We start from the raw sequence: 25,694 nt of genomic DNA, 5'->3' as shown, positions 1-25,694 counted from the left end.
CACCTCTACCAGTGTCTCCCATCCGGTCTTGAACCGAAGCACAGTCCAGCCGAGAGACCTCTCTGGGCGTGGACTTAGCCGGTAGCAGCCTCACAAAGCCACTCAGAGACATGAGCCATCCCCAGCCTGAGCGGTTAACCCTGGTAGGATCTCAAGCGAGATTTCAGGCCCACATGAAGACCGTGGTCTTCATTTGCCATTTCTACTCTGTTAACCCTTTCTACTCTGTCCCCATGTCATTCTCCCCCCTAGCTCACACCGCTGAATGTTAAAACAGTGTCTCCTGAAGGTCTGTGGACACTTGTCAGACATGGAGGCTCCCCGAGCCGGGGACGGCGCTCGCCTGGGCCTGGTGGTTGTGCCACCTGATGAGCCGACTAGCAGGTGCCCACAAAACTGCTCCTCTAGATGGCAGGCAAGGGCCTTGTCCTGTCTGCTCTGATTATTAGACAGACCTTGGTTTCAGAACTAGCAAAAGATGGGGAAATAAATGTGTCTGAGAATTAAGCATATAATGACAAGCCATTTTAATATCTCTCAAGTTCTGACAGATCAAGCAGTAAATTTATTCTGTTTTCCTTTTACTCACCTTCTGGGACTCTCAGAACAAGGTCTCAGTTGGAGCAAGTCCTTTAAAATGTAGCATGCTGCTTCCATTTTTCCTCTGTCCAGATAGCCTCCTTCCCTTCCAACCAGCTGACTTTCTAAATTTTTTTAAGTTTATTTATCAATTTTGAGAGAGAGAGAGCTGGGGAGGGGCAGAGAGAGAGGGAGAGAATCCCAAGCAGGCTGTCAGTGCAGAGCCCGACCGACACAGGGATCGAACCCATGAACCGTGAGATCGTGACCTGAACCGAAATGAAGAGTGAGACACTTAACTGACTGAGCCACCCAGGTGCCCCTAACCAGTTGAATTTCTTTTCTTTTCTTTTCTTTTCTTTTCTTTTCTTTTCTTTTCTTTTCTTTTCTTTTCTTTCTTTCTTTTTTTTTTTTAACCAGCTGAATTTCTAATTCGTGTTTGGGTTGTGCACAGGCTGCACGCCTTTTTAGAAAGAGTACGTGAACCAATAAAGAGCTTCTAGATCAGAGCTGGTTCTCATACGGTCTTCCGAGTCCGGGAGTCTGGGAGATTGCCTTCCCAATGCTGCTTGGCTCCCTAGCACTGGTGCACATCTGCGTTGGCACCCACTTGCCTCTAGGTCTCTGAGGCTTTTTGCGTCTGGTTTATTCTGTAGGAAACTGAGCAGTGACCCCCTCAGGTGAGAGGCTGTGGCAACCCTTCTTCCAGGGAGTGTATCATCCTGGCCTGAAAGAAGGTTCTCCTCTCCCCTGCTCCTTCCCTGAGGAAGGCAGCCTGTGACTGTTTGCAAGGACCAACTCCTTCCACCCAGTGACAGCCCCCGCAGGCTGTGTCACAGACGTGTCACAAATGTAGAAACAAACTCTGAATTGGATCAGTGTGCCCCCTGAGACCATACACCTAGAAATGGCAGGTGCATCTCTCAGCTCAGGCTTCTGCACCTGTAAAGACTCATGTTTCCATCTGGTCTCCACCCCTCCCCCAGTAGATCACATTGTCTTCCTTTGCTAATTTTCCCCCCTCAGGAATCATTAAAATAAAAACCAGCATGTTCATTGTATTGATTGTTTTTCACCTTGCTCACTTCCAAAAACTATTCCAGAGGCATCATTGGATATAAAACCAAAGATCATTAACATCTAGCCACACCTTCAAAAATGATCATGAACCACTGCTCTATAACCCTCTGTGGTCTAGAGCCCCTGTCCTTATTTTTTTTTATTTATATATGAAATTTATTGTCAAATTGGTTTCCATACAACACCCAGTGCTCATCCCAAAAGGTGCCCTCCTCAATACCCATCACCCACCCTCTCCTCCCTCCCACCCCCCATCAACCCTTAGTTTGTTCTCAGTTCTCAACAGTCTCTTATGCTTTGGCTGTCTCCCACTCTAACCTCTTTTTTTTTTTTTTTCCTTCCCCTCCCCCATGGGTTCCTGTTAAGTTTCTCAGGATCCACATAAGAGTGAAACCATATGGTATCTGTCTTTCTCTGTATGGCTTATTTCACTTAGCATCACACTCTCCAGTTCCATCCACGTTGCTACAAAAGGCCATATTTCATTTTTTCTCATTGCCACGTAGTATTCCATAGTGTATATAAACCACAATTTCTTTATCCATTCATCAGTTGATGGACATTTAGGCTCTTTCCATAATTTGGCTATTGTTGAGAGTGCTGCTATGAACATTGGGGTACAAGTGCCCCTATGCATCAGTACTCCTGTGTCCCTTGGATAAATTCCTAGCAGTGCTATTGCTGGGTCATAGGGTAGGTCTATTTTTAATTTTCTGAGGAACCTCCACACTGCTTTCCAGAGCGGCTGCACCAATTTGCATTCCCACCAACAGTGCAAGAGGGTTCCCGTTTCTCCACATCCTCTCCAGCATCTATAGTCTCCTGATTTGTTCATTTTGGCCACTCTGACTGGCGTGAGGTGATACCTGAGTGTGGTTTTGATTTGTATTTCCCTGATAAGGAGCGACGCTGAACATCTTTTCATGTGCCTGTTGGCCATCCGGATGTCTTCTTTAGAGAAGTGTCTATTCATGTTTTCTGCCCATTTCTTCACTGGGTTATTTGCTTTTCGGGTGTGGAGTTTGGTGAGCTCTTTATAGATTTTGGATACTAGCCCTTTGTCCAATATGTCATTTGCAAATATCTTTTCCCATTCCGTTGGTTGCCTTTTAGTTTTACTGGTTGTTTCCTTTGCTGTGCAGAAGCTTTTTATCTTCATAAGGTCCCAGTAATTCACTTTTGCTTTTAATTCCCTTGCCTTTGGGGATGTGTCGAGTAAGAGATTGCTACGGCTGAGGTCAGAGAGGTCTTTTCCTGCTTTCTCCTCTAAGGTTTGGATGGTTTCCTGTCTCACATTCAGGTCCTTTATCCATTTTGAGTTTATTTTTGTGAATGGTGTGAGAAAGTGGTCTAGTTTCAACCTTCTGCATGTTGCTGTCCAGTTCTCCCAGCACCATTTGTTAAAGAGACTGTCTTTTTTCCATTGGATGTTCTTTCCTGCTCTGTCAAAGATTAGTTGGCCATACGTTTGTGGGTCTAGTTCTGGGGTTTCTATTCTATTCCATTGGTCTATGTGTCTGTTTTTGTGCCAATACCATGCTGTCTTGATGATGACAGCTTTGTAGTAGAGGCTAAAGTCTGGGATTGTGATGCCTCCTGCTTTGGTCTTCTTCTTCAAAATTACTTTGGCTATTCGGGGCCTTTTGTGGTTCCATATGAATTTTAGGATTGCTTGTTCTAGTTTCGAGAAGAATGCTGGTGCAATTTTGATTGGGATTGCATTGAATGTGTAGATAGCTTTGGGTAGTAGTGACATTTTGACAATATTTATTCTTCCAATCCATGAGCAGGGAATGTCTTTCCATTTCTTTAAATCTTCTTCAATTACCTTCATAAGCTTTCTATAGTTTTCAGCATACAGATCCTTTACATCTTTGGTTAGATTTATTCCTAGGTATTTTATGCTTCTTGGTGCAATTGTGAATGGGATCAGTTTCTTTATTTGTCTCTCTGTTGCTTCATTGTTAGTGTATAAGAATGCAACTGATTTCTGTACATTGATTTTGTATCCTGCAACTTTGCTGTATTCATGTATCAGTTCTAGCAGACTTTTGGTGGAGTCTATCGGATTTTCCATGTATAATATCATGTCATCTGCAAAAAGCGAAAGCTTGACTTCATCTTTGCCAATTTTGATGCCTTTGATTTCCTTTTGTTGTCTGATTGCTGATGCTAGAACTTCCAGCACTATGTTAAACAACAGCGGTGAGAGTGGGCATCCCTGTCGTGTTCCTGATCTCAGGGAAAAAGCTCTCAGTTTTTCCCCGTTGAGGATGATGTTAGCTGTGGGCTTTTCATAAATGGCTTTTATGATCTTTAAGTATGTTCCTTCTATCCCGACTTTCTCAAGGGTTTTTATTAAGAAAGGGTGCTGGATTTTGTCAAAGGCCTTTTCTGCATCGATTGACAGGATCATATGGTTTTTCTCTTTTTTTTTGTTAATGTGATGTATCACGTTGATGGATTTGCGAATGTTGAACCAGCCCTGCATCCCAGGAATGAATCCCACTTGATCATGGTGAATAATTCTTTTTATATGCCGTTGAATTCGATTTGCTAGTATCTTATTAAGAATTTTTGCATCCATATTCATCAGGGATATTGGCCTGTAGTTCTCTTTTTTTACTGGGTCTCTGTCTGGTTTAGGAATCAAAGTAATACTGGCTTCATAGAATGAGTCTGGAAGTTTTCCTTCCCTTTCTATTTCTTGGAATAGCTTGAGAAGGATAGGTATTATCTCTGCTTTAAACGTCTGGTAGAACTCCCCTGGGAAGCCATCTGGTCCTGGACTCTTATTTGTTGGGAGATTTTTGATAACCGATTCAATTTCTTCGCTGGTTATGGGTCTGTTCAAGCTTTCTCTTTCCTCCTGATTGAGTTTTGGAAGAGTGTGGGTGCTCAGGAATTTGTCCATTTCTTCCAGGTTGTCCAATTTGTTGGCATATAATTTTTCATAGTATTCCCTGATAATTGTTTGTATCTCTGAGGGATTGGTTGTAATAATTCCATTTTCATTCATGATTTTATCTATTTGGGTCATCTCCCTTTTCTTTTTGAGAAGCCTGGCTAGAGGTTTGTCAATTTTGTTTATTTTTTCAAAAAACCAACTCTTGGTTTCGTTGATCTGCTCTACAGTTTTTTTAAATTCTATATTGTTTATTTCTGCTCTGATCTTTATTATTTCTCTTCTTCTGCTGGGTTTAGGCTGCCTTTGCTGTTCTGCTTCTATTTCCTTTAGGTGTGCTGTTAGATTTTGTATTTGGGATTTTTCTTGTTTCTTGAGATAGGCCTGGATTGCAATGTATTTTCCTCTCAGGACTGCCTTCGCTGCATCCCAAAGTGTTTGGATTTTTGTATTTTCATTTTCGTTTGTTTCCATATATTTTTTAATTTCTTCTCTAATTGCCTGGTTGACCCACTCATTCGTTAGTAGGGTGTTCTTTAACCTCCATGCGTTTGGAGGTTTTCCAGACTTTTTTCTGTGGTTGATTTCAAGCTTCATAGCATTGTGGTCTGAAAGTATGCATGGTATGATTTCAATTCTTGTAAACTTATGAAGCGCTGTTTTGTGACCCAGTATATGATCTATCTTGGAGAATGTTCCATGTGCACTCGAGAAGAAAGTATATTCTGTTGCTTTGGGATGCAGAGTTCTAAATATATCTGTCAAGTCCATCTGATCCAATGTCTCATTCAGGGCCCTTGTTTTTTTATTGACCGTGTGTCTAGATGATCTATCCATTTCTGTAAGTGGGGTGTTAAAGTCCCCTGCAATGACCACATTCTTATCAATAAGGTTGCTTATGTTTATGAGTAATTGTTTTATATATTTGGGCGCTCCGGTATTCGGCGCATAGACATTTATAATTGTTAGCTCTTCCTGATGGATAGACCCTGTCACTATTATATAATGTCCTTCTTCATCTCTTGTTACAGCCTTTAATTTAAAGTCTAGTTTGTCTGATATAAGTATGGCTACTCCAGCTTTCTTTTGGCTTCCAGTAGCATGATAAATAGTTCTCCATCCCCTCACTCTCAATCTAAAGGTGTCCTCAGGTCTAAAATGAGTCTCTTGTAGACAGCAAATAGATGGGTCTTGTTTTTTTATCCATTCTGATACCCTATGTCTTTTGATTGGCGCATTTAATCCATTTACATTCAGTGTTATTATAGAAAGATATGGGTTTAGAGTCATTGTGATGTCTGTATGTTTTATGCTTGTAGTGATGTCTCTGGTACTTTGTCTCACAGGGTTCCCCTTAGGATCTCTTGTAGGGCTGGTTTAGTGGTGACAAATTCCTTCAGTTTTTGTTTGTTTGGGAAGACCTTTATCTCTCCTTCTATTCTAAATGACAGACTTGCTGGATAAAGGATTCTCGGCTGCATATTTTTTCTGTCTAGCACACTGAAAATCTCGTGCCAATTCTTTCTGGCCTGCCAAGTTTCAAAAGAGAGATCAGTCACGAGTCTTATAGGTCTCCCTTTATATGTGAGGGCACGTTTACCCCTTGCTGCTTTCAGATTTTTCTCTTTATCCTTGTATTTTGCCAGTTTCACTATGATATGTCGTGCAGAAGATCGATTCAAGTTACGTCTGAAGGGAGTTCTCTGTGCCTCTTGGATTTCAATGCCTTTTTCCTTCCCCAGTTCAGGGAAGTTCTCAGCTATTATTTCTTCAAGTACCCCTTCAGCACCTTTCCCTCTCTCTTCCTCCTCTGGGATACCAATTATGCGTATATTATTTCTTTTTAGTGTATCACTTAGTTTTCTAATTTTCCCCTCATACTCCTGGATTTTTTTATCTCTCTTTTTCTCAGCTTCCTCTTTTTCCATAACTTTATCTTCTAGTTCACCTATTCTCTCCTCTGCCTCTTCAATCCGAGCCGTGGTGGTTTCCATTTTGTTATGCATTTCGTTTAAAGCGTTTTTCAGCTCCTCGTGACTGTTCCTTAGTCCCTTGATCTCTGTAGCAAGAGATTCTCTGCTGTCAGCTATACTGTTTTCAAGCCCAGCGATTAACTTTATGACTATTATTCTAAATTCACTTTCTGTTATATTATTTAAATCCTTTTTGATCAGCTCATTAGCTGTTGTTATTTCCTGGAGATTCTTCTGAGGGGAATTCTTCCGCTTGGTCATTTTGGATAGTCCCTGGCGTGGTGAGGACCTGCAGGGCACTTCCCCTGTGCTGTGGTGTATAACTGGAGTTGGTGGGCGGAGCCGCAGTCAGACCTGATGTCTGCCCCCAGCCCACCGCTGTGGCCACAGTCAGGCTGGTGTGTGCCTTCTCTTCCCCTCTCCTAGGGGCGGGATTCACTGTGGGGTGGGGTGGCCTGTCTGGGCTACTTGCACACTGCCAGGCTTGTGATGCTGGGGATCTGGCGTCTTAGCTGGGGTGGGTAGGCAAGGTGCACGGGGGCAGGAGGGGCAGGCTTAGCTTGCTTCTCCTTAGGTGATCCACTTCAGGAGGGGCCCTGTGGCAGCAGGAGGGAGTCAGATCCGCTGTCGGAGGTTTGGCTCCGTAGAAGCGCAGAGTTGGGTGTTTGCGCGGAGCGAGCAAGTTCCCTGGCAGGAACTGGTTCTCTTTGGGATTTTGGCTGGGGGATGGGCGGGGGAGATGGCGCTGGCAAGCACCTTTGTTCCCCACCAAACTGAGCTCTGTCGTCCGGGGGCTCAGCAGCTCTCCTTCCCTTTGTCCTCCAGCCTTCCCGCTTTCTGAGCAGAGCTGTTAACTTATGACCTCCCAGACGCTAAGTCGCGCTTGCTGTCGGAACACAGTCCTCAGGCCCCTCCGCTTTTTGCAAGCCAGACTCGGGGGCTCTGCTTGGCCGGTGAGCCGCCCCTCCGCCCCGGCTCCCTCCCGCCAGTCCGTGGAGCGCGCACCGCCTTGCCGCCCTTCCTACCCTCTTCCGTGGGCCTCTCGTCTGCGCTTGGCTCCGGCGACTCCGTTCTGCTAATCCTCTGGCGGTTTTCTGGGTTATTTAGGCAGGTGTAGGTGGAATCTAAGTGATCAGCAGGACGCGCGGTGAGCCCAGCGTCCTCCTACGCCGCCATCTTCCCTCCCTCCCAGAGAGCCCCTGTCCTTAAAGGGCCTTATAAGACAAAAGTCAGAAATCAAAGAGCAGAGGGAGAAGTGGGTTTCTCCAGAGGTAGGTGGTAGGATGACCTTGAGGGGGAAATTGGCTCTGAGCTTCCTGGCAGCCTAGGCAAAGAGGGAAACGTGTGACACTGTGGCTCAGACAGGCAGAGGGAGCAGACCAGTTCAGTGGAGAGCTTGTCTTCCTTGGCTAAACTAGGAGAAAGTGGCCTCAGGAAGCATGTCAGGGCCACTGTCCTGTGGAAGCCTCTTCCCTGGAGTTTCCCTGGCCCCAGGAATGGTGTGCTGCCAGACCTCCGTGGAGTAAGAGAACCTGAGTTTGTTACTATTTTGCCAGGTGGCCCTGGGTGAGGGAACATCCCTGCTCAGTGTGGAATAATTTTTGACACTGGAGTCGGCAATGTTGAGATGATTTGTTGGAAGAATGGAGGCAAAATTTTTGTCACCAATTCTTGCCACCCGCTGTCCAGATACCCTGGAGATAGACTAAAGGGGACATTGTGTTCTCAGGGCAGTTTGAAGGCCAGGGCACACAGGCCTGAGCTTTGGGTGGGAGCATGGCCACCCTGTGAGAAGGGCAGAGGCCAGGTCTGACTGACAGCCATTGGGACAGAAATGTTCACATGGAGGCTAGCTTGCCAGGCCAGGCCAGCCTCGGGAGGTGGCCCTGTTTAGGCTGTGAAGAGCCTTCTGAGGTCACACTGTGCAGATGAGCAAATGAGGTGCAGTGAGGGGCTGGGCACACAGGGTCTCCTTCCTCTGCATCGGGAACTGCTAAGGGAGGTGCAGACCTGAGCTTCAGAGGTGGCAAATCAGGCCCCAGGGCCCAAGTGGGGAGGGCTCTCAAGTATGCACTGTCCCCCCTCCTCTGCAGAAGGTGGGCTGTGATGGAGTGATCGGCTCCAGCAAGCAGGAAGATAAGTGTGGCGTGTGCGGAGGGGACAACACCCACTGCAAAGTGGTCAAGGGGACGTTCACACGCTCCCCCAAGAAGCTCGGTGAGTGAGCCCGTGCCCCCGGCCCCCGGTGTCTTAGTGTCTGCAGCACCTGGCAGGGCGCTGGGGTGGCCGTGAGTTGGAGGGAGAATGCTAACACAGGTACAGCTTGAGCCAGGCCCCAGGGTGGATGGGGCATGGAGGCCGGGTCTCAGGTGACAGGGCAGAGAACACCAACGTGCAGGTGCACAGGGCAGATCTTAGAAGTGTTTATTTGAGAGCAAGGGGTCTGAGTCCATTGCTCCCTGCCTGTCTGCTCCAGCCACCAGCTAGCTTTCACAGGACTTTCCTGTAGCACAGACGGCGAAGCCACAGGATGGGGCCGGGGAACAGGGGTCCCAGCCGACCTGAGCTCTGGGAAAACAGACCTCTGGGTGGGCCTGAAGCAGGCGAAATGTACTCTGTCTGAAACCTAGAGAAGCCCCTCTGGTTTGCCTCTTCAAAGAAGGCTGTGGCCTTCACTCAGAGCCGGTGCTGGGGTGTGGGGATGACCCTCTCCATGGCCCCACAAGAGCCCAGGGGTCTTCGGTCTGCAGGTTAAGTGGCTGAGGTCCGGGAGGCCAAGCGGTTTGCTGAGGGCCTCCCTCCCAGACATGGCATCTTAGCTCCAAGCCCAGGCCTGCCTCCAGGAATCACAAGGATTCCTGCCAAGTTTTCAGCAGAGGAGGCCAACGGAGTGCCTGGGATTTGAAGGGGTGTGGAAGGGCCTGGGCCAGCTGGGACACAGTAACTCCCCCATCGGGCCTTGTCTGGGCAGGCGGTCAAAGCCCACAAAACATGGGGCCCTCTGGCCCCTCCTCGTGTCGTCTGCATTCCAGTGGCCTCCTCCGTCTCATTTCGCTTTGTCTCCCCACATCCCAACAAAGGTTACATCAAGATGTTTGAGATTCCGGCAGGAGCCAGGCACCTGCTCATCCAGGAGGCAGACACTACCAGCCACCACCTGGGTGAGTCCCAGAGCCCAGGCGATGCAGCGTCTCTGAAGCCGGGCAGTTCTGGGGATGGTTAGTGGGCCCAGGGGTCAAAGGTCAGGCTCCCCTGTTCCTGGCTCAGCCCACCTGGGAGATCTTTCCTGGGTTCACCTCCTGCTGGAGATCAGAGGGCTCCTCTGGCAGCCACTGCGGGGGGACAATGTGTCTAAAACATGCCACACCCCCAGCCCACAGAATGGTGACTGCCTACCCCCTCCTCCATCTCAAGGCCCAGGGGGAAGGCCCCCCCTTCCCTGACCTACCGGAAGGCAGGCAGATTTTGCAGGCAGAGTCCTGGCAGCAGCCCCCACACCAACGAGAAGGCACCAGGGCTGGCCTGAGGATGGGCTCACAAACTTCATTTGCATATTTTCGATTAGCTTAATTTTAATTTTTTTAATGGTTATTTATTTTTGAGAGAGACAGAGACAGAGACAGACTGTGAGCAGGGGAGGGGCAGAGAGAGAGGGAGACACAGAACCCGAAGCAGGCTCCAGGCTCTGAGCTGTCAGCACAGAGCCTGACGGGGGGCTCAAACCCATGAACCACAAGATCATGACCTGAGCCAAAGTTGGACACTTAACTGACAGAGCCACCCAGGTGATCCCTCAACTGGTTTAATTTTAAATTCAAGAGATTCTACCTGGAATAGTGATTTCTGGCATCTCTTGAAAGTGTGGATGTTCTAACAACTCTTCCTCTTCTCATGTGGCAGCCCCTGTCTGCCTGTGCCCTCTGTGCCCTCTGAGACGGCCTCACAGGGCTTCGCCCATCCTCACCCCACCTGCTGAAGACACCTGGACCCTACCTCCTGGGTAGTTGTGGGCTGGAGTCTGAAGTGATGCCAGGGGGCCACTGGGGAGATCCTGGACAAGTTCCTTCTCCCAGTTTGGACCCCACCTTCCTCCTAATGCTCTGGAGCCCGGACTGGGTCAAGGGCTCCCAAACTGCCACTGTCTGGCACCCCCAGTGACACACGGCAAACACACCACTCTCTTATTAAAAGCACATTTTTCTTCCTTCCCTATTTTAAGAGGAAGCTTTGTATTGCTACCAAAATGCAAACGCAGTACCACTTGCCTTAAATGGAAGATGAATCTAAAAGTTGATTCCCAAAAGAAAAGACACTTCTATCTAAAGGGTTTCCAGGGTGCCTGGGTGGCTCAGTCAGTTAAGCGTCTGACTTCAGCTCATGAGTGATCTCACAGTTTGTGAGTTCAAGCCCCACACTGGGCTTTGTGCTGACAGCTCAGAGCCTGAAGCATGCTTCAGATCCTTTGTCTCCCTTTCTCTGCCCCTCCCCTGCTCACACTATATCTGTCTGTCTATCTCAAAAATATATAAACATTTAAATTAATTAAATAATTAATTACGGGTTTCCTGCTGAAGGCTCCAGGTCTGAGACCTGGTCTCTCTGCACAGGAGGAGCCAGGGTTGGTGACCCGCTGAGGACCTACTGGCACCTGCTGAGGCTTTCTTTTATGGTGCGGACAGAGAGTGACAGGAGACTCATGCAGAGAACGATTTCCTCATTCTGTGATCCTGGGATATTCATGCCTTGCTGAGGCCCTCCTAAAATCAACCAGCAGCGCCCCCCTAGTAGCTGCCTTCCACACAGTGGGAAGCATGGGGCTTCCTGACCTGCTGTTTCTTGTCTCCTGAACACCTATTTATCCAGGGGGATTGCCAGTGGCCCATGCAACCCCCTGGCCAAGCCAGGCCTCTGAGGATGTGTGGGGAGCTGATGGGGCACTGTGTCAGGGTGAGAAGACCCTGCTTTTCAGCTGGACATATGCTCACCCTGTGGCAGGAAGCCCTCACCCCACCCTGGTGTGCAGCAGATGCCCTGCGCCCAGAAGGCCGGGGCGGGATACCGGGGGTAGTGGCTGTCCGAGTAGGGAGGTGGCCCTGACAGCTGCTGTGTGAAGCCCCTGCACCCCCGCGGCCTGTGGGGGCAGATCAAGGAAAAGACCCTGAGCGAGGCAAAAGGGTGAAGGTGGAGGGAAATCTAGTTCTGGCTGAGCAGCAGAGGGCAAGGTGGGCTCCCAAGGTGGTTTGGGCCATCCCTGGCACGGACCCACCCCTGGAGGAGGGGAGCTGGGAGAGACGGGGCTCTGCTCCCCACCGCTCCCCTGACCAGTCCAAACTTGTGGACCCTGCCAGCCTCTCCCCCATGCCCCTGGCTCCTGCCCCTGAGTGATTATGGTGAGGGGCTGTCTTCTGCCATTCACAGCCGTCAAGAACCTGGAGACAGGCACGTTCATTTTAAATGAAGAGAATGATGTGGACCCCAATTCCAAATCCTTCATTGCTATGGGCGTGGAGTGGGAGTACCGGGATGAGGACGGCCGGGAGACGCTGCAGACCATGGGCCCTCTCCACGGCACCATCACCGTTCTGGTAAGTCGAGGAAGGGACCAGGCCCACCTCCCCCTGGCCGCCCAGTGGGGGTGCAAGCAGGCCACCGGAGGAGAGGTGGAGGGGGTGCCTGGGAACCCTGGACCTCCCTGCATCCTTCAGGCCACTCTCTGAACAGCCCCCCGTGGACTGCCCTTGGGACCAAAGGTCTCTATTGGTGTCTGACACGGAGCCTTGAGACATGAGACTCTGGGGTCGACTGGGTGACCTCAAACTCTCCCCTCTGAGGGTTTCAGTTTTCCCCTCCAAACGATATTCATGGCCACCTCTCAACAAGCCTATTTATGTCCGCCATCCCATCCAAATCTTGACCCAGGAATGACCCACAGGATTCAGGCCATTAGACCACCAGACCCAGGTCACACTGGACTTTGTCCCTAAGCAGGACTAGGGACCCCAAGTCTTCTGAGTCCAAGGCCGTTCCTGGTGATAGAGTCCCGAGGGGGCTTGATGTTCTTGGCTTTTTTTAATTTTATTTTTTATTTATTTTTAATGTTCCTATTTATTTTTGACAGACAGCAAGAGGGGGAGGGGCAGAGAGTGAGGGAGACAGAGGACCCGAAGCAGTCTCCATGCTGATGTAGGGCTCCAACTCATGAACCATGAGATCATGACCCGAGCCGTAGTCAGACACTTAACTGACTGAACCGGCCCCAGGTGCCCCTTAAGATTTTATTTTTAAGTAATCTCTCTACGTGGGGCTCGAACTTACAACCCTGAGATCAAGAGTCACATGCTCTACCAGCTGAGCCAGCCAGGTGCCCGGGGCTCTTGATTTTCAGATCGCTCTTTGAAAGTTCATTTTAGTTGCACAAGTGATACATTTTATTTGTGAGAAACGTAAAACACTAGAGATAAGGCTCAGGGCCCTTTAGCCCCTCTGCTAAGGCCAGTGCCCCATGGCACCTGAGCCCACCACCCGATACCAGAGCGTGCACCCATGGGGCCAGCATGTTTTATGTATGCATGTCCCTCTGCTGACCTCACCTGCAGGGTCTTGCCAGCCCCAGAAGTGCCCATGGTGACCTGACTGTGCCCATGCATATGCAGTCGGGCCTCGGTATGTGCTGTGTCTGTCCTGGCACATTCACCTGCTTGCCAAAGTGTATTTGTCATCCCTGTGTCAATAGTGGTGGAGTTTTCACGGACATTCACAGTCATGTGCAGAGCAGTGAAGGATTTGAGTCATCCAGCATGCACGTTCTCAGCCAAGCTGGCACAAGGCTCTGCTCCCTGTAACCAAGGGGCCTGTCCCCACTATGTGTGCTGCCACGTTTTTCACGTTTTTTTTATTTGGGGGGATGGTTCCACTGTTTAAAAATGGCCCCAAGCGTGGGGCACCCAGGTGGCTCAGTTAGTTGAGCATCCAAGATGGGATCAGGTTCAAGCCCCGCGTCAGGCTCTCTGCTGTCAGCAAACAGCCTGCTTCAGATCTTTTGTTCCCCTCCCTCTCTGTCCCTCTCCGGCTCCCCTCTCACTCTCAAAACTAAATAAAGCATTAAAAAAAATTTTTTTTTAATGGCCGCAAGCTAGTGCCGAGTGCTATCAGCTGTTCCTGAGCACAAGAAGCTAGGTGGTGTGCCCTGCAGAGGAAACACGTGTGCCAAACGAGCTTCATTCAGGCCTCAGTCCTAGTGCACTGGCCATGAGGTCAGCGTTAATGTCAACAGTATCGAGGAAGGTGGCTTTAAACAGAAACACACATAAAATAAGATTACGTATTGACAGTCAGTGAAAGCATCCTGATCCCTCGCAGGACCCTAGCCCTGTGCTCCCGTGAGAATTCAGCGTTCTGGGGTGCTTTCTAGAACATAACTAACCTCACATAATGAGAGCCGGCAGCTCGTGTGCCTTGGCGTGAGTTTCTAAGCTGGCTGCCGAGGAAGGGTGAACAGTGGGGCAAACACCTTCGTGGCCATTTCTGGGCACAGGTCATCCCGCAGGGAGACGCCCGGATCTCACTGACGTACAAGTACATGATCCACGAGGACTCGCTCAACGTAGACGGCAACAATGTCCTGGAAGACGACTCTGTGGGCTACGAGTGGGCCCTGAAGAAGTGGACTCCTTGCTCCAAGCCCTGTGGTGGAGGTGAGGGGCCCCAGAGGGATTCAGGGCTGAGTGGGAGGGGTCTTCTGGGCAAAGGGCTTCCTGAGCCCACGGTACCCCGCTGCCTGCCTGACCTGAGTGAGGGATGTGCTAGGTATGAGCAGACTGGCCCCAGGGGCCAGAGAGTGAGGCAGCGGCCTGCCTGGGAGGGGGCAGAGGGTAGGCAGGAAGGGGTACTCAGGGCAGCAGGCAGCCAGAAGGGCATGTGGGGGCTTGGATGTCACCCATGTGGACCTGCATCAGGGGCTGGTCCTGGCGGGAGGAAGGTTGGTGTGCAGGCGCTTGGGTGGATTACCACAGCCTCACGAGGCAGGTGACAAGGCAGGTGAGGAGGGACTTGGGCCGTGCTGGGGGTGGGTGAAGGGGCCCCCTCTGCGGGTCCTTGTTCATTCAGAAAGGTGTCCCTGCCCTCCTGGGGCAGGACTTCGTGCAGAGCGGCCCCACCTGCCCTGGACTTCGAAGAGTCCACAGTTGGGTGGGACAGACAGACAGGCAGGAAGTTCTGGTCCACCCCATGTGGTCGCCGCTCCCTGGGAGCTGGACGAGATGAGAAGCAGAAGCAGGTGGCCAGGACAGACCTCCCTCAGGATGCCACCTGGGGTCCCACATCTCGAGGACAGAGAGGAGTTTACCAAAGTGGGGAGACCCATCCTGGGGCCCAGGCAGGTGGACGGCCCCTTCTGGAGTGCTCCCACCTGGGTGTATGGCACCCCAACATTCTGTTGAGCCTCCCTGCCCCCCTGGAGTTTTTCAGCAGCATGTCCTCCTGACTCTGTCTCCTATGTGTCTCTTGGACCCATCTTCCCAGTCCTGGCTCATTCTTGCTCCCTAGCTGGCCCTTGTGTGTCCACTGTCACCCCCAGAGTGCCCTATTAAAGGTCCCTTGCTGGTATCCCTTCCTGGCGTCATTAAGTTTTAGCAGCTCCCTCTGCTCTTGGGAGAAAAACAAGATTCTCCTTATGGCCTCTGTGGTCCAGGCAGCTTGCTGACCTCTACCACTGCACTGGTGCCCCCACCCCTTGCTCACCAGGCCCTGGCCACACTGGCCTTAGCTGCTTTTCCTGGACATGCTGTGCTCCTGCCTCAGGGCCTTTGCACAGGCCGCCTACTCCCCAGAAGCCATTCTACTGCCCTCTCACAAAATCAGCATCCTTCCATTCTCTGCTTTCTGGAACACCTCCAGACACCCAGATGAGAGCAGGCAGCAGACAGCCCCTGCGACATGGACACAGTCACATTCTCTTGTGTCTTACCCACAGGCTAGGGTTTTGAGATCTTGCAGTTGCTGACATATTGGGCTCTACAGTTCTCGTGGGGGCTGCCCTGTGCAGTGTAGGATGTTGAGCAGCATCTCTGGCCTCTACTTGCTAGATGCAAGTCACACCCCTTACCCTGAGTGGTGACAACTAGGTGTACCAGATATTGGCAGATGTCAAAATCGCCCCATTTGAGAACAGCTGCCCTAGGCTATGGTGGGAAGAGGCCATGTTTTTATGTTTAGCCACCTCCGGGCTCATCCTGAGTCCTCAGTGCGTGTGAATTCAAGATGGATTAAATGGCTAAGTGATGGAGAGGAAGCAGAGCCTTCCATTCTGCCCCAGGGAGGCAGCTTAGAGGCCAAGGAACAAGGCGGCCACTCTCCCTGGGCTCTCCCTTCACTCCCCTGGGGTACTGGGTGGACACTAGGCCGCACGTCTCCAAGGCCTGCCTCTGGCACACTGCCCCACCTCCCACCCCATCAGAAGGCTAGGCTGAATGGGGCTGAAGCTGCTTCTCCACACCCCCTGGAGGCCGCACTTGCCCCATGAGCCCCCTCGAGCTCTCGTCTTCAGGCTCCCAGTTCACCAAGTATGGCTGCCGCCGGAGGCTAGACCACAAGATGGTGCACCGAGCCTTCTGCGACGCCCTCACGAAGCCCAAAGCCATCCGCCGGGCTTGCAACCCACAGGAGTGCTCCCAGCCAGTGTGAGTTCCCCGGGGCCGCCCGGCTCTCCCAGCCCAGGGTCCCATGAGACAGGAGAAGGCAGACCCCTGGGGCTCCTGTGGAGGGAGGTGCGGGATCCAGGCCCTGAGCAGCTCTGGGCCTCACATTCCCTGCGACGTTTGGTGGATTCTTTCTCCCTCCCCCCATTTCATGGAGTCTAAGATGCCGTAGGCTGTATGGTGCATCCTTGCCTCGGACCTGCCGCACTGAAACTATACCACGCATCTTAGACATTGTGACATGTGGTAATGCTCGCATGGGAAACTGAGGCTCAGAGGGTACTGGCCTTGCTTCTGGTCCTGTGGTAGATGTCTCCCAGGCAGCTCATTGCAGCGGTGGCGGTCTTGACCTTCTGGCCCAGATTCCCTTTGCAGGGGCCCCCAGGGGAGAAGAGGGCTGGTAAACGGGCACATGGGGCTGCATGGGGTGGGTGCTGGCAGAGTCCACACTGCTGCCCTGGAGGGTTTGTGATGTCGGCAGAAGCTGAGAAGGGACAGATCTGGGGCTCTCTGTGCCCTCCCCCCCATCCCAACCAGGGTATCCCAGCAGTGGGTGACTGTCACCTGCAGGACCTCGGACAGAGGCATGGCCAGGCTCTAGGACATCTTTGCGGAACGGGAAGATGCCTGGGGTGGGGGGGTGGGGGCGGGAAAGCAGGCTGCTGCCATTGCTCTGGCTGGCTTTTTGAGGGTGGGGGGTGGGGGGTTGACCTGTTGCTCTGCCCCTACAGGTGGGTCACAGGGGAATGGGAACCTTGCAGTCAGAGCTGTGGGCGGACGGGCACGCAGGCTCGCACCGTGCGCTGCATACAGCTGCTGCACAACAACACCACCCGCTCCGTGCACACCAAACACTGCAATGACGCCCGGCCCGAGGGCCGCCGGGCCTGCAACCGTGAGCTCTGCCCTGGCCGGTGGCGGGCCGGACCCTGGTCCCAGGTAAGCGGGCCCTGTGTCCTCAGCTCCCAAACCAAGCTTGCGGGGGATTGAGGGGGTCAGGGAGCTCCACCTCAGTCTGGATGCAGTCCCTGCCCCGGGCCACATCCTGTAGGTCTCAGGGCACCAGTGGGGCTGCACGGCCAGTGCTCTGTCGAGAGACCAAGTAGAACGTGTCCACTCTGTAGGGCAGAGGCTGCCAGGTGCTACAGGAACCTGGAGTCCTAGGAGACGGAGGGTGGCCTGGACTCCAGGATACGAGGGGAGACCTGGGCTCTCATCCCTGAGGGCAGAGAAGGCCGGCCAAGCTTGCAGGAGGGAACATGAGCACAGGAGGCCTTGAACTTGGGCTGCAAAGAACAGTAAGGATGGTCTTGGGCTCGAGGAGCAGTCTAGGGGCAGGGCTGAGCTGACATGAGCAGGCCTGGGGGGTCGGGGTCCCCAACCCGACCAGCCTCGGGCTCACTGATTCATTGCAAAGACTCCCAGGACTGAGAAGTTGTTGTACTCACAGGTACAGGGTATTTCAGTGAAATCATAGTACAGTTAGCAAAGGGGAAAAGTGTGTGGCAAAGCCCAGAGGAAGCCAGGCACAAGCTTCCAGGCGTCTCCTCCCTGGGCTCCCAAGGACACCCTGGATTCTGTCAGCAACGGTGTGTGATGCCACACGTGAAATGCCACCAGCCAGGGAAGCCCACGTGAGCCCGGGTATCCAGGGTCTTCACTGCGTGGCTGACACTAGTTAGTCAGGTGGGGAGCTCACCGTAAATCACACTATTGGTACAGACTAACCGGCCAGACCAGTGCAATGTGACCCGAGGCCTCGAGTCTTGCAGAAACACTCTTACCAGAGAGAACACTCCATGAACTTGGTTCCCCAGAGCTTCCCAAGCGCCAGTCCTGAAAGCAGGCCTTCCTTGGCACTCTGTAGGGTTTGAGCAATCTGGGTCGGCCGTGTCAGCCCGTCCCCACACACAAGATGAGGACTTGAGAATTCTCCCTGGGCCAGGCTGGGCCGAGCTGTGAGCCAAGCCAGGAGTCTGGGTGTGATGGCTTCTGCTGGCCTGTCCCCAAGCAGGGTGGTGGAGCCTCCAGAGATGGAGGTGGCTGCTGGAGGCTGGACAAGGCAGGACAGGCCTCTGACGCATCCTCTACCCTCTGCCCCTCACCACCTTCCGCATGTTACAGGGCTACATGTGTGGGGAGCTCTTTCAGGCCCAGCCAACCATGGGTTGGGGGGCCTGACTGGTGACTCTCCACCTGCAGTGCTCTGTGACCTGTGGCAATGGTACCCAGGAGCGGCCAGTGCTCTGCCGAACGGCGGATGACAACTTCGGGGTCTGCCAGGAGGAACGGCCTGAGACAGCCAGGATCTGCCGGCTGGGCCCCTGTCCCCGTAAGCCCCCCATCCCAGCCCCCAGTGTACAGCAGGTCCAGGGTGAGGGGGGCTGGTCCAGGCGAAGGCACCTCTCCCCACAACTGGCCAGACTCAGCATCTGTGAACCGGAAGGAGAAGCTGAGCCCTCTCAGGCCAGCGCAGGGATCGTTCCCCAGTCAGAAATGGGACTCTGCCATGCCTTCCTTGCTGGCACTCCCCGTTGGTCTGGGAGACAGAAGCAGATGCATGGTGACCACACAGTGGGGCTCAGCCAGATGTGGCACCCATGCCCATGTGAGGACTGCCTGTGGGAGTAGGGGGTACCCGTGGAAACTGGGGGTGCCTAGTGCCCTCTGAACCAGAACACCATCTGCGTGCAGACACCTTGCCAAGTGCCATGTGCATCACCTCTTTTGGTCCCAGAAATAGCTCAAGCCGTAGACCCCACCATGAATCCCATCTACAAAGGAGGGCATTCAGGGAGGTCAGATGTGCCCACCCAGCTGGGCAGGGGGATAGATCCAGGATTCACCTACTCCCCATGTTCCTGGGAAGCAGGCCAGGTGGGGCTGCTGGGAGCAATGCAGCGATAAGGTGTGGCAGAGCCTTGGTGCTAGGTTGTAGCTGAGACTCAGGAGGCCCGGTGGGGGGTGGGGGCAAGCAGGAGGACTGGGCGGCTAGAGCCCATCTGTCTGAGGGGTCTTTGAATGCCGAGCTAGGGTGTCAGGGCCCTGGATGCCTGGGGCTATGGAGTGTCTCTTGCCCGGGGTGACGGTGCGGCCCAGCGTGGGGCCACGGCAGCCACAGCCCCTCCTCTTCCCTCTAGGAAACATCTCTGATCCTTCCAAGAAGAGCTACGTGGTTCAGTGGCTGTCCCGACCGGACCCCGACTCTCCAGTCCAGAAGACCTCGTCAAGTAACCGGCCCGTTTATAACTCTGCCTCTGCCCTCCAGTGCATGCCCTGCGCCCTGTGGAGCTTGCCGTGGGCTCCCCTCCTCTCTTTCTATGGAAAACTTCCCTGACTCTTCCTGAGCGCTCTCTCGGTTGAATCTGATTTCTCCGGGCCTCTGTGCTCGGCAGTCTCCTTTGGAGCCGCCCAGCCGGCTGCCTGGCCGGGAGGGCCCGCCTCTGCAGAGGCGTGGCCCCAGGGCAACTGGCCTCTTGTGGGGGGGCCGGGACCTGGTTGGTGATGGCATGTAAAGGGGCAAAGATCTGTCTTGGTGCTGGAGGGGCCAGAGGCCAGAGTGCAAATGTGACCACTTGGTGACCATGTCTCGGGGCCACATCCCTGCAAGCTGGAGCTGCAGGTCAGAAGTCAAGGGGCAAGCCCACCGGTCCCCTTTCAAACACCGCCTACCAGCAAGGCGAGGCCAGAGGGGCTCTGGGGCGTGTTTTGTGCCGCTGAGCTGGGTGGCCCGGCCCTGAGATTCCGGGGGCGCGTCGGGGGCTTCCCGGCCGCCTCTGCTGTTGCTGCTGCTGCTGACCCTGTGCTGAGTGTGTCCTCCTGACTTGTGTGACTGTGGCCTGCTTCCTGTGGCCTTTGCGTCCAACTTACACAGCCCTTGGCCACCCCCCTCCCTGAGCCCCATCCCCTCGCGGGTTCGGGTTAAACAGAGACGGCGGGGAACGTGTCCCTCCAGTGGGACACTGGGACACACCGCCCCTTCCATTCTCTGTCCATTAGCTCCAATGGCCTTTTCTCATCGTGCACACATGACCCCATCCATAGAGGTGAGAGATTGAGAGAGAGGTTGAGAGAGAGAGAGAGAGAGAGAAACTGATGTGGATGCGGCCACCTACCAGTGTGAACAACTACAGAATTACCTCAATTTTTATTGCTTTTTTGCTTAGACAAAACTATGTAGAAAATGCCTTAAAGTTGAAAGGTAACAGATTTGGCTGCTAAGTCCAGCTTCAGAGCGGGGACGGGATCCAGGTATAGGAAGCAGGCAGTGGCAGGCCCAGGGGGAGGCAGTCCCACTCATCCACTTTTCGCCCAGAGTAAGGTTTCCCAACCCAGAGGGCCTGACTTCCCTCTGGCCCTGGCGTCCTGTGCAGGGGACCCAGGTGTGCTGGCTCCAGCCAACACTGCGGAGAAGAGACCCACTCTGAGGCCATGCGGCCAGTCGGCACTGACTGTTTGCTGAGCCCCCCGCCCCTATCCTGGGCGCTCCCCCAGTGCTGCCTTACCCAGAAGGCAGCACGCCCGGCCCCTGGTGTGACCCGTGTAGCGCCCCCGCCCCAGCCCCCCTGCCACCTGCTAATGGCATCCCTGGGACCAGCACCCAGCCTCCTCCCCGGCTCCAACTACTGTTATGTACATACTCGGTGTGTAACGCGTACTAATTCTCACGACTGTTAACTTCCAACTTTGACTAGGCCACGCGAGTGACTTTGACTCTGGGAAGGTGCAATACGGTCCTGGGCATTGTGCTCTCTGTCTATATGCACTTTGGTTTATCAGGGATATTTTATTAGTGTTTTGTATGTATCCAATGACGTAATTAACATAGGCTCCATTGTTGTCGCTTTTCCGGTTTTTTTATGAGACAAAGTTTAGTGTGTGCCAAAGTGACTGTGGAAATGACCTTTTCTCCTAATAATGGAAAGACTTTCCTGTCATGCATCCCACAAATAAACTCAATAAAAGTTCAGTGAAACTGGGTGCTTGGGTTTGGCACGCTGCTGGCTCCTTCTCTTCGCCTCCATAGCTGACGGCGCTGGCAGACCTGCGGGGACCCTTCTGTCGCATTAGTGACCGGGTTTCCGCTTCCAGTGACTCCCGCCGCCCCCTATCCCCCTGCCCAATGTGGATATGTAGGGTTTCTCCCCCACTGAGGTGCATACCCCTGTCCCCAGGCATTTTTCAAAATGTGACAGCGGCCCATGAAGACACTCCACTATGATTTTGACTTTCGACTCATTCGTGCTGAATGAGCCCCTTTGCGGGAACGTCTGGGTTCTCTCCCACAGATGGAAGTTTTTCACCATTGGGAAAGGGTCCCGGGGTGGGTTTCCCCTACCTCTGGGATCAGTGGAGTGGGAATGTGGGGTCAGTAGCCCAGATAGTGCTGGCCCAGGTCACCGCCCCCCAAGCCACCACTGGGCCACTGCCACCTGTTCAGGGAGGGAGAGGTGCCCATCTGGCCCAGGTCGGGGGCGTGGGGCGGGAGAAGGGCCAGGCAGCGGCAGCTCCGGGCACCTGGCCTGTGCTCAGCCGTGCCCACCCGCGTCTCCACAGGCCTCGCGTCAGAAGCTGCAGGGCCTGGTGCATTGGCTCACCTCTGACAAGGGCCAGACAGCAGGTCGGGGTCCAACAGGGACCTCCTATCAGCGGGCTTCTCTCTCTTCCCTCTCCTATGGAGGGGATCCCGTGCCACAGAGGAGGGAGATCCTGAGAAAGGATGACATGGGGCCACCCGGTGTCATGGAAACAGTCTTGGAGTCACAGGGCCAGGTCCCGGGGGGCCAGCCTGCCAGTGCAGGTCACGGTAGCGTGGCTGAATTCACTCTGCCCAGAGCTCTGGTCACTGAAAGGAATGCCAGCTCCAGAGACACAAGACCTTGAGAGACACAACTTCCTCTGAGAGAGCCGCGTCCACGCAGTGTCCCTTCCCAGATGGATCAGGAGGAATCCCCGTGGAAGGGGCTTCCAGGCCAGAGCTGCAGGCAGGCCACCGACAGCCCAGGGGACCACACCAGGGACAGTCAGGGTACGTGAGGGCCCCGCCGGGGGGCCCACGCTCCTGTACCCTGTGGCACAACATTTTTGGATGGGGAAATGCTGCATGAGTTTCAATTGAGAAAAAGAACCAGGTTTTCTCCATCCTAGCCTTTCCCGAAGCGTGGGACACAGGGAGGTTTAATTCAGAGGGTGCGTAAATGTGGCCTGAATCCCCCCGCCTCTGAGCAGCCCCTTCCTAGTTCCCTTCACCCTTCACGACGCCGGCACCCCCCTCACACTTGCTCGCTCTCTGCAGCCCGGAGCTGTGCAGGCGAGAGGGTCTCCCTTGCCATTTGAGGAATTAAACTTTGGGTGAAAAGTTTGTTTTCCTAATTAGGGTCACCTTTATTGATCACTGCTACTTGCCCGTGAATGGTGGTAGTGTAAGGTTTTTCTTCTAAAATAAATGTTAAGTTAAAGAAAAAAAAGACATTAATTTAAAGGAGGAAACACAGGCAGGACTTGGCTCGAGCCAAGATTGGTGGGAATGGCCCACAAATGGCTTCAGTCTAGGAGAAGGGGTTTAGTCTCAATGGTTTGTTGTTGGCTGGAAGGCAATAGGTCTTGCCAATTCATTGCTACCGGAAATGGCTGAAGACCAGGTACTAGGACACCGGAATCTTATTCTTGATGTAGTACAGATGCTTTGCCAGTCAGTGCCTCTGGCCACATCATGGGCCCTTTGGTGGTGTACTTCCCCTCATCTCGGAGGGCTCTCTGCTCAGTGATAAAACTGTTGGCATCCTTTTAAGAATGATTGGCACCTGGGTGGCTCAGTTGGTTGGGTGTCCGACTCTTGATTTCAGCTCAGGTCATGATCCCAGGGTTTGTGAGTTTGAGTCCCATGTTGGGCTCTCTGCTGACAGCGTGGAGCCTGCTTAGGATTCTCTCTCTCCTCTCTGCCGCTCCCCCGCTTGCACTGTCTCTCTCAAAAATAAATAAATCTTAGAATGGTTCAGCAGGGGCAGGGGGCACCTGGGTGGTTCAGTCAGTTAAGCATCCGACTCTTGATTTCAGCTCAGGTCATGATCTCACAGTTCATGGGTTCAAACCCTGTGTCGGGCTGTGCACTGACAGCATGAAGCCCACTTGGGGTTCTCTCTCTCCCTCTTTCTCTGACCCTTCCCCACTTGTGTGTGTACTGTCTCTCTCAAAATGAATAAACTTCAAAAACAAATGGGAATGATTATTTTGAAAAAGTTTCTAGGGTAATATTAGCATAGCCAAACTCCTGGCCCGTGGCTTTCTTAACTCTTTATTCATTCATTATCTTCATTTTTAAAAACTTAAAGCAATGCAGCCACCGTGCAGAGGAAAATAGACATAGAAGTCCAACCTGAAGGGCAGGTGAAGGGAGGCGCCCTGGAGACGGGGACCCTTGGCCCCCCAGCTGTCACCTGCCTGTTAGTTCCAAATCGTCCATTCACTCAGGGACATCTGTCCAGTGCTTTCTGTGTGAGGCTCTGACTCGGGCACTGGGAGGCTGCGGAGCTCCCGACCACAGGTCGGCAAACTTTTCTCTGAAGGGCCAGACAGTAATGGTTAAACCTTATGTACAAAACCAGGTGGAGGCACCCACTTGGACCATGGGAGTAGCTGGCTGACCCCTGCCCTCTACAGAGGGGATGCTGGTTTCCCAGGATCTCAGCCTGGGGGGAGAGAAGTGAGGGGGAGGCTTAAGTCATTTATGTGAAGAAGGCGGCACAGGTGACAGGGGAGGGTGCTGCTGTGGGGCCAGGGTGGCCCCACTCCCGGTAGCATCACCAGGCCTGGCTCCGTCTGTGTTTGTCGAGGCCCCTGCCCCCACCATGTCCAGCCGGGTTGGACAGTCAAAGCCAGGGGTGGGAGGACACCACCCCCTGCCTTGTCAGAAGTCTCACTGTGTCTCTGGAGGGCTGTGATCAGTGGTTTTTACACCTGGTGGCTGCCAGAAAGGGGAGAAGGGTCAGGGGGTGGGGAAGGGGCCAGGTGGGGCTCCAAGCACCCCCGAGCTTCAAACAGGACCACTCCAATTTCCTCTGTCTCATACACTGGGCATCTGTAAGATTTTATCTGAGCATCCCAGGATCTTCTCATGTGATTTCTGGGATTGGCCCTTAGCACGAGGCCACCTGCCTTTCCCCCTCCACATCTTGAGCCTGCTTCTGGCTCTCTAGGTTGGGAAGGCCAAAGCTCTTCCTGAACAGCTGATCTGTGTTTACCTCTTTCACCTTGTGCATCACGCAGTCTGGCACATTTCCTCCTGATTTGGGCCACTCAGAAGGTTAAAGTTGGGTCCACCTCTGGTGGTATGTGCCTCTCTGTGTTCTTCATGCCTATCATGTTACTATTTTAAAATCCATAATTTCCCTGTTTTTGACTTCCTCAGTTATTCACGTGTGTCTTTTTTCACACTGATATATTTCTGCATTGTCTGATTCACTGGTCTAGGCTCTGGGGCTAGAGAAGCATCTAAATATGGCTTGGGGCTCTGCCCTGTGGAACTTACTGGATAATGAAAACAGGTGACAGACACCTTATCTGACAACTAAATGTGAACTTGCCAACTGGGATAGAGTGTTGGGAGGGAGAGAACTTCCCAAGGGAGGGCAGGTGATTCTTGCCCAGAGATGTGTTTCAGCTGAGCCTAGAGGAGGAGAGGAGAGCAACTGAAGGAAGACAGAGGGGGTGGCCACAGTATGTGCAAAGGCCCTGTGGCCAGGGGGAGCCCAGTATAACGTAGGGGGTCAAGGCCTGAGTGAAGCTGGAGAGGTGAAGGAGACAGGTCCTCACCCTAAAATCAATGAGGGGCAATGCAGGGACTTCAATCAGGACAGTGACATGGTCACACCTTCAGTTGAAAAACAGCATTCTGACAAGAACAGGATAGTGAACAAAAAGGAGAAAGAATTGAGATAGGTCAGCAGAAAGGAGGCTCTTACCACAGTGCAGACAAGAGGCAAAGCAGCTTGACCCATGGAGGTGGGAGAGAGGGGAAATGGACACACCTGAGAGTGGCTAGGAGGAAATACCAACAGACTTGGGAGTGAACAGACGGGGTGTGCCTGGGGTTCGGCTTATGCCCTGGAAAGGCCATTCTCTGAGACAGGTGGTGCCAGCCAAGGCCCTGGGTTTGCACTGGGCATGTGGAGTCTCAGGCACATTTGGGACCACAGGGGTTAGGGGGCTGTCCTATAGGCAGTCCTATCCGAGAGTCTGAAGCTCCAGGAATTTGGGGTTGGTGTCCGGTCAGGTGGGTCACCAGCCTGGAAGGGGAAATTATAGGCTGGAGCAATGGGCAGGCAGCAGGCACCATCAGAACTTCCTGAATGGGAGAGGACCTGCTTATCTGTTACTGCGAGAAGTTTCTATGGGCTAGCAGAGTCACAGACGTGGGTGTAGACAGTGCCCCGTGTTGGTGCACAGAGTAACTGCATCAGATGT

The 25,694-nt window shown here is 52.9% G+C and overlaps 1 protein-coding gene across 1 annotated transcript in view; it reads left to right on the top strand.

Annotated features, from left to right (window-relative positions):
• ADAMTS2 (ADAM metallopeptidase with thrombospondin type 1 motif 2) overlaps window positions 1-25,694 on the top strand; it is a 247,565-nt gene that overhangs the window by 219,808 nt on the left and 2,063 nt on the right. The window contains exons 14-21 of the mRNA XM_025924101.2: window positions 8,631-8,754; window positions 9,618-9,698; window positions 11,956-12,122; window positions 14,072-14,231; window positions 16,082-16,214; window positions 16,964-17,171; window positions 18,435-18,564; window positions 19,373-19,462. Coding sequence (XP_025779886.1) covers window positions 8,631-8,754; window positions 9,618-9,698; window positions 11,956-12,122; window positions 14,072-14,231; window positions 16,082-16,214; window positions 16,964-17,171; window positions 18,435-18,564; window positions 19,373-19,462 — 1,093 coding nt within the window. The remainder of the gene's footprint in view (window positions 1-8,630; window positions 8,755-9,617; window positions 9,699-11,955; window positions 12,123-14,071; window positions 14,232-16,081; window positions 16,215-16,963; window positions 17,172-18,434; window positions 18,565-19,372; window positions 19,463-25,694) is intronic.

This window comes from Puma concolor, chromosome A1 (assembly GCF_028749965.1).
Source record: "Puma concolor isolate L17-30 chromosome A1, mPumCon1.1.hap2, whole genome shotgun sequence".
In the NCBI taxonomy this organism is placed as follows: domain Eukaryota; kingdom Metazoa; phylum Chordata; class Mammalia; order Carnivora; family Felidae; genus Puma; species Puma concolor.
This window is presented reverse-complemented; position numbering and strand designations above follow the sequence as displayed.